At 42.9% G+C, this 7,509-nt stretch overlaps 1 protein-coding gene across 1 annotated transcript in view; it reads right to left on the minus strand.

Moving 5' to 3' along the window:
* Nucleotides 1-1,263, minus strand: part of LOC103586964 (putative uncharacterized protein) — a 4,897-nt gene extending 3,634 nt beyond the window's left edge. Inside the window, exons 1-2 of the mRNA XM_008568323.1 lie at nucleotides 1,259-1,263; nucleotides 983-1,110 (exon numbers count right to left, since the gene is read on the minus strand). Coding sequence (XP_008566545.1) covers nucleotides 983-1,110; nucleotides 1,259-1,263 — 133 coding nt within the window. The remainder of the gene's footprint in view (nucleotides 1-982; nucleotides 1,111-1,258) is intronic.
* Nucleotides 1,264-7,509: the final 6,246 nt, after the last annotated feature.

Here is a 7,509-nt window from a genome sequence, read left to right on the forward strand (position 1 = left end):
TCTACAAACCACATGTGATAAAGCCCAGGATAAACAAACAGATTTAATTACATAAAATTAGCCACTCATAAGGAGTATTGCAACAATCATGAATTTTACGTCACTGTTGGTAGAATGATTTGAGACCTTAAAGTGAGGAAGGGGAAAAAATTTCATAATTATTTTATAAAACAGCAAATCAACCCAATAAGAACACAATGAACCTTAATTAGGGCAAGAGAACTTATCTGAACTCAGCACAAATGTATAAACTCATAGAGCTTCCTGGAAGTTATTACAGAATGATGTGATATATTCAAAACATATAAAATATACCTAACTAAGAACTACAGAACATTAAATTGTTTAAAAAACAGTCCATTTTCCACATAAAAGAAACTCATTATGTTAATTATTGTGGTACATCATACTATACCTTTCTTTTTTAAAAAAGAAAGAGTAAGTTAGATTGTATCTTAACGGATAAACACCTCCTATAGAAGAAAGAAACGTTTTCATACGTGCCATTTTGCACTTTTAATCATTAAAATTAATGATGTGAAATATATAAGTCATTCTGGAACTGCCCATCCTTGCATCTTAGCAAAATACTCACACTCCATGAAGTGGTCTTTTCCTTGGCTCTTCGGGAGGCAAGTGTAGTGGCTGCTATGGAAGAAGGTGATAAAAGGCGAACTTCTCCTTGCAAATGATCACGGTCTTGCTGCAGTTGGGCTGCGCTGAGTTTCTTGAGCAGGGAGTAACATGATACCCTAAGAATTTTAGGGCAGTAACAAACAGAAACTTAGCAAAGAGTAAGTGGGTGAATTTTCTCTTTCAATTAAGGAGAAGAGACAAATTGATCTGTCTGCTGTTGGCTCAGAATAAAAAACGCTTCCTGGCTTTGGCTTGTTAAGAAGGTCTAAGTCAAAATATTTTTTTAAACCCTCCCAGGTCCATTGAGGCCTCCGATGGCAGGAAGCTCTCCCTGCGCCTGGCTCACCAGCTGAGAGCCTGAATGGTTCCTGAATTCCCCTGTTCTGCACCTGTTGTAGGTGTGGCAGAGGCCCATTGTCATAGGGCCAGGAAACTCCATGGTCAAGAGTCACCAGCTTCCTCTTGGACAGTTTCCTGGATGAAGAAACCCAGGCAGGAAGGCAGCAAGCCCAGGGGTGTATGGCTCAGATGCACCTGTGGGGCGTCGGGCTCCCCCTGAGGGGTCAATGGGCAATGGACTGGTGGGCCAGGCCGTGAGGAAAGGCTCTTCTCTTTCCCATACCCCATAGTCGCATGCTACCTTCAAATGGAGGTAGACTTAACTGGAAAGTGGTAGAATAAGAGTCTGGGGGAAAAGCTCCCCCAGGAGCAGGTGAGAAAAAGTTGGAAGACTGGCAGCTTCCATAATGCAGTCTCTGTTTCCAGCCCCATTTCTCCTGAATCCTCACTATTATGATCATGATCTGCCAAATTTGTGAGGGTTGTTGGATTTTAAGATGTGAACTGATTAACTTTCCATTAATGGTAGATTGGTTAAATAAATTATAAAATAGGCCATATGATCCAGCGATTTCACTGCTAGGTAAATACCTCGGAGAAATGAAAACATAAATCCACATAAAAACTTGAACATGACTGTTCACAGCAGCATTATTTATAATACCCCCAAATGGAAACAACCCAAATATCCATTAAGTGATGAATGGTTAAATAAAATGTGGTATATCCATACAGTGGAATATTACTTAGTCGTAAAGCAGAATGAATATATTCATAATATACACTGCAACATGGAGGAACACTGAAAGCATTGTGCTAAGTGAAAGAAGCTAGTCACAAAGGACAACATATTGTATGATTTCATTTATATGAAATATCAAGAATAGTCAAATCTATAAAGACAAAGTAGATTAGTGATTGCCTAGGTTGAAGGGATTGGGGGTTGATAACTAAGGGAGATAGGGTTTCTCCTGGGGGTAGTGAAACTACTCTAAAATTTATTGTAGTGCTGGTTGCACAACTCTGTGAATATACTAAAAGCCATTGAATGTATGTCTTAAATGGGTAAATTTTATGGCACGTGAATTGTATTTCAATAACGCTGTTAAGGGCTGGCTGGTTATCTCAGTTGGTTAGAACGTAGCCTCATAACACCAAGGACATGGGTTGGGATCCCTGTGTGGGCCAGACACTAAAAAAACAAAAACAAAAACAAAAAAACAACTATAGGTATACAATGGAATACACAGTTATGAAAAAGAAGGAGGAAGCTATTTATGTACTGATGTGTAAGGATCTACCAGGCATATCTTTAAATATAAAAAGGAAGGGAGAGAGCATGTTACCATTATGTAAAAAAATGAGGAGGAAAGCATATATATCTGATTTTGCTTGTAGATGTATTAAATAGCCAGTGGAAGAATGTCCAAAGATATCAAGAACCTAATATATTAGGTTATCTGAGCTCTCGAGAGGACTGAGTAGATGGAGGGTGAGAAGCAGAATTTTCACTGTATACTTTTATGCTTTGAAGAAGTTTCACCATGTGTGTATTACTTATTCAATAATAAATGCACCCATTAATCACATGTAAATCTTTGTTAAAGTTTAATTTAGGCTCCTGCCATCTCTCGTTATGGAATGGACTGTGGCATTCCCGCTTTGCCACACAGAGATTTCTTACACTGAAGTGTGGGGTGAAAAGGGGCAGACCACAGTGGCCCTGCTCACTGTATGGCCCTGGGCAAGGCCCCTCACCTCTGTGAGTCACAGTTTCCCCATCCGTAAGGTGAAGGCAGTGGAGGATCAGCAGGATCTGATATCCTTGGCCCCGAGAAGGCAGGAAGGCAGCCTGGGGCTGCCATGGAGGACAAGCACTCGATGGGAGGTGTCTGATCCTGTGGGTTGCCATGGGAGGGGGAGGGCACGCCCAGCAGTGCATGCAGCAGGTGTCCTGTGTCCTGTGTGAAGTCAAAAGATTTCAGCATTCAGCTCAGAAGGACGTTGGCGTGGGATGTGGGGAAGGATGAGCTCCAGAAAAGCGGGGGAGACAGGAGGAAAGATGGGCTTTTGTTAAGCAACCATTCTGCCCCAGTCCAGTCCAGGTTGTACAAGGGTGTGTCCTGCGTGAAGTCAAAAGATTTCAGCATTCAGCTCAGAAGGACGTTGGCGTGGGATGTGGGGAAGGATGAGCTCCAGAAAAGCGGGGGAGACATGAGGAAAGATGGGCTTTTGTTAAGCAACCATTCTGCCCCAGTCCAGTCCAGGTTGTACAAGGGACGTGACATTTGGGAATAGTTCTGTGCCAGGAACTTTCCACAGTCTGGTTTTTATCCTTTAGAATCCTGTGAGCAGGATTGTTATTCTATTTAAAGAGCGGGCTCAGGGAAGTGACTGGCCCAATGTCACACAGATCATAGGTGCCAGAGGTGGGCTGTCTGACACCAAAGTCATTTTCCCTCCGTAGCCTGAATGTCACCTGCAGGCTGGATCCAGGGTCTCATCCAGTGAATTCTCTTGATCACTTTACCCTACAGGTTAAACTGTAGACACTGCTGAGGTACATCCATGATCTTAAAAACCTCCCTGTTGGGCAAAACTAATCTATGATGTTAAGTCAGGATAATGGATGCTCTTCAGGTGAGGATAAGTGATAAGGCGGGGTTGAGGTGGACTCTGGGTGCTGGTCATGTTGTTTCATGGGTTTGCTCAATGTGGGACAATTCATAGAGCTATATACTATGCTATACATACTTTTTTTGTATGCATGTTATACTTCAGTATAATCTCTTTCTGTTGTGTCTTTAACATGGAAAGCCCTGATAGGCAGTGGGAAAACAAAGTTTAAGGTTTATATGGAAAAATACTAACGCTGTTTTAAAAAAGCATTTACGTATTTGGTCACGGCTCCAGACACATGGTACCATCTAAAGAAGAGTGTCCTGTCCCTGGGGGTGGGGTGGTCAATATCATGGTCACCACAGGGCTGTGGGCTGCCCACCTTCTTGTGACACAACTATTTGTCATTCCTGAATGCTTACATAACAGTGAAATGGAACAACCTGTACCACACAAGGGACAAGAATTTTCTTCTGACTTGTCTGTGCCTCCTGAGGTCTCTGGTTCAGTCTGGATGAATATTGAGCTAAATGCAGTCAAGCAAAGCCACTCACCCAGTAAATATTTGTCTGAGCTACAGTTCTGGGAGAAAGTGCTGCAGTATCCTTGGGTATCTTTGACATTAGAGACCTACTTCTCCCGGAGGGCCACGGCTTTTTTTGGTCCACTGAAGAGCCAGTCAGCTTAGAAGACAACTAAATTGGGATCAAAGGTGGCAATGATGAGGACTTGATTTTCCAAAAACATTTTAAGAAGAAAAGAGACAAGTACTTTTGCATTTCAGGGGGCCATAATTGGCATTTTAAAAATGTCAACGACTAAATGCTCATATCCACACTTGGCATTCTTTCTAAAAAGAATTTTCTAGGGGAGGCAGAACTCCCCAGCCAGTTCTGATGCCCTGCAACGCAAAAGAACATTAAAAATGATGGTGAAGGGGCCCTGTAGAGAACAACGGAGCTTCTTCCTCACTCTGATCCTCCAGAAAAAGGACTCCTGCAGTCCCTCCTGGTTGAGAACACAGAATCTAGAAGTTTCTGCCTCCACTAGGGGTACAACCTTCCAGAGGACATTTTTAAAGATGCCTTCCATACTTTTTACATCTCTATATGACACCTTTGCCTTTCCTTTTAACTTCATTATTCTCTTCTCCAGTGTTTAGGACATTTAATGTCACTTACTGCTCATCTCTAGTGAGGTATGGAGGAAAGCTCATGGGTGGAACTGGAAAGCCCATGTTTCAGTCAGGGCTTTATCACTTACTAATTGTGGGACTGTGGCTAGGTCACCTCAGACAGCTTTTGTCAAATTCTGAGCTACAGACTGGTTCAATCACTGGCCCCCATCCCAATGCTTCAATGCTTTACCTACAGTAGGGCCCTGACTCAGTCAGGGCAACCAGAGCCATGCCCTGGCACTTTCCTGGCTGAACAGGAAGGAGAGTCTGGTGGTGAAACTGTTGAGGTTTGAGTCTGAGCATCACATGCCACACCTTGTGTGCCCCTCTGCAGCAGGAGGAAATTCGGCCAACCTGCAGAGAGAGGCAGAGATGGAAGACAGAAATGGAGATGAAGAGCCCAGTAAAGGTTCCCTTTTTGCTAATTCTTGTTTAAATGTGGCTCTGCATCTCAGATCCTGTGAACCCTGACTGGAAAGTAAGGATAACAAATTGTAACAACATTTGTGGAATGACTCAACAAACCCATGTGGGCAAATATGGTCACATCTCATTTCTTCTTTCAATTCATTACTTGCATCTTCGGCTGCCTGGCTAGCAGCACATGCTATATTTATCTCCCTCTTCGGGCCTTGTGGGTTGACCAGGACTCCCGAGGCTTTGTTCAGAGTGGGAAGGTGGGCAGTCTGGCTTCCTCAGCCACTGGAGAGGACTGGTGGCTGGGCAATCCTCTGTTGCTGTTGCTTCCAGCTGCCACGTGGGGCCGTGTTAAACACGGGTGATGCTGAGGGGGTCTTCAGGCTCCAAGAGTGTGCTCACAAGAGAAGGCATTGCCTCTAAACACATGCCTGCTGCTACTTCATACTGCAGAACAGACCAACAAGACTACTCTGCCCCCTCAGCTCTCTCCTTGTCCCTGGCTTCAGCCCTGGGGATATCAAAGGCCACAGTTAACAAATTGTTGGGGAAGAAGAGGGGTGGGTACAGAGGCAGAAGACGAAAGGAAAATGCCAGCTGAGCTCCTCACTTTCTCAACTGCAGTTCTCCTGCTGGCTGAGGCTTGAGATGGGAGAGAGAAGAGCCTCAACCTTAAATCGAGCTCAGCATTTTAGTTATGATGTAGGATTGCACATCTTAATTACTGAATTAAGACCATGTTTTCCAACCTTACATGATGGTAGGACAGGGAAATATCAAACCCCACAGTGTGTGGGGCCCGCAGAATAGGTTTAAAGAAACAGTAGGAGCAAAAATAAAGTTGGATTGCTATTACATCCCATGAGTCTTGTCACAGGATAATGGTTACAGATCTTGTAAGGATAATGGTTACAGATCTGAGATGCAGAGCCACATTTGAACAAGAGTTAGCAAAAAGGGAACCTTTACTGGTTCAACTAAGCAAGAGACAGGAAGGGTAGGGCTGATCTATGGGGCTAGATCCAGGCAGGAGGGTCCCTCTGGGCTCTTCATCCCCATTTCTGTCTTCCATCTCTGCCTCTCTCTGCAGGTTGGCCGAATTTCCTCCTGCTGCAGAGGGGCACACAAGGTGTGGCATGTGGTGCTCAGACTCAAACCTCAACAGTTTCGCCACCAGACTCTCCTTCCTGTTCAGCAGGAAAGTGCCAGGGCATGGCTCTGGCTGCCCTGACTGAGTCAGGGCCCTACTGTAGGTAAAGCATTGAAGCATTGGGATGGGGGCCAGTGATCGAACCAGTCTGTAGCTCAGAATTTTATTAAGCCATAAAAAGGAATGAAATACTGATACATGCTAGAACATTGATGAACCTTGTAAACATTATGCTAAGTGAAATAAGCCAGATGCAAAAGGTCATGTATTATATGACTCCATTTATATGAAATGTCCAGAACAGGTAAATTCATAGAGACAGAAAGCAGATTAGTGGTTTCCAGGGGCTACGAGAAGGGGAAATGGTCAGTGACTGCTTAATGGCTATAGAGTTTCCTTTCGGTGTGATGAAAATGTTTTAGAACTAGATAGAGGTGATGATTGCATAACATGTAAATGTACTAAATGCCACTGAATTGTATACTTTAAGAGGATTAATTTTATGTTATATAAATTTTACCTCAATAAAAAAGTAATAACCACTTGAATTCAAAATTATCAGAAGCACACACGTAAATCAAAGAAAATACAAACCAAATAAGAAAAAGGAAAAATTATAAAAGCATTAAAAACAAAAAGCATTATCTAAAACCAGATGATGAACCAAGACTAAATATATCTGTCCTATCCATATATTGTAAAAAGGGGAAAACCCACCACAAACAAAAGCCAACTATATGTTGTATACAGGAGATATGAAAGGCTTTATTTATTTGTTTGTTTGGGTTTTTCTTAGCAAATATTTTATTAGCACTTGCCATGTACCAGGCATGTTCTAAGTCACTTTCCAATTATTAACTAACTTAAACTTCTTAATTATATTGAAATGAAAAGGCATAAATACACAAAGCAAATACAAACATAAAGCAGATATCTCCAAGTTAATATCATTTATGTTGAATTCAATGCAGAAAGCATTAAATAAGATAAAAGGAGGTACTTCATAATTCACCCTAATTATCTAACATTATGAATACCTATGCACCAGATAACCCAGCATCAAAACTTGGAAAGCAGGGTCGGCCCGGTGGCGCACTGGAGAGTGCGCCGCTTGCGAGCGCAGCCGCGCTCCCGCCGAGGGTTCGGATCCCCTGTGGAGACCCTCTCCCGC

The sequence above is a fragment of the Galeopterus variegatus genome, unplaced genomic scaffold, assembly GCF_000696425.1.
Source record: "Galeopterus variegatus unplaced genomic scaffold, G_variegatus-3.0.2 Scaffold398, whole genome shotgun sequence".
In the NCBI taxonomy this organism is placed as follows: domain Eukaryota; kingdom Metazoa; phylum Chordata; class Mammalia; order Dermoptera; family Cynocephalidae; genus Galeopterus; species Galeopterus variegatus.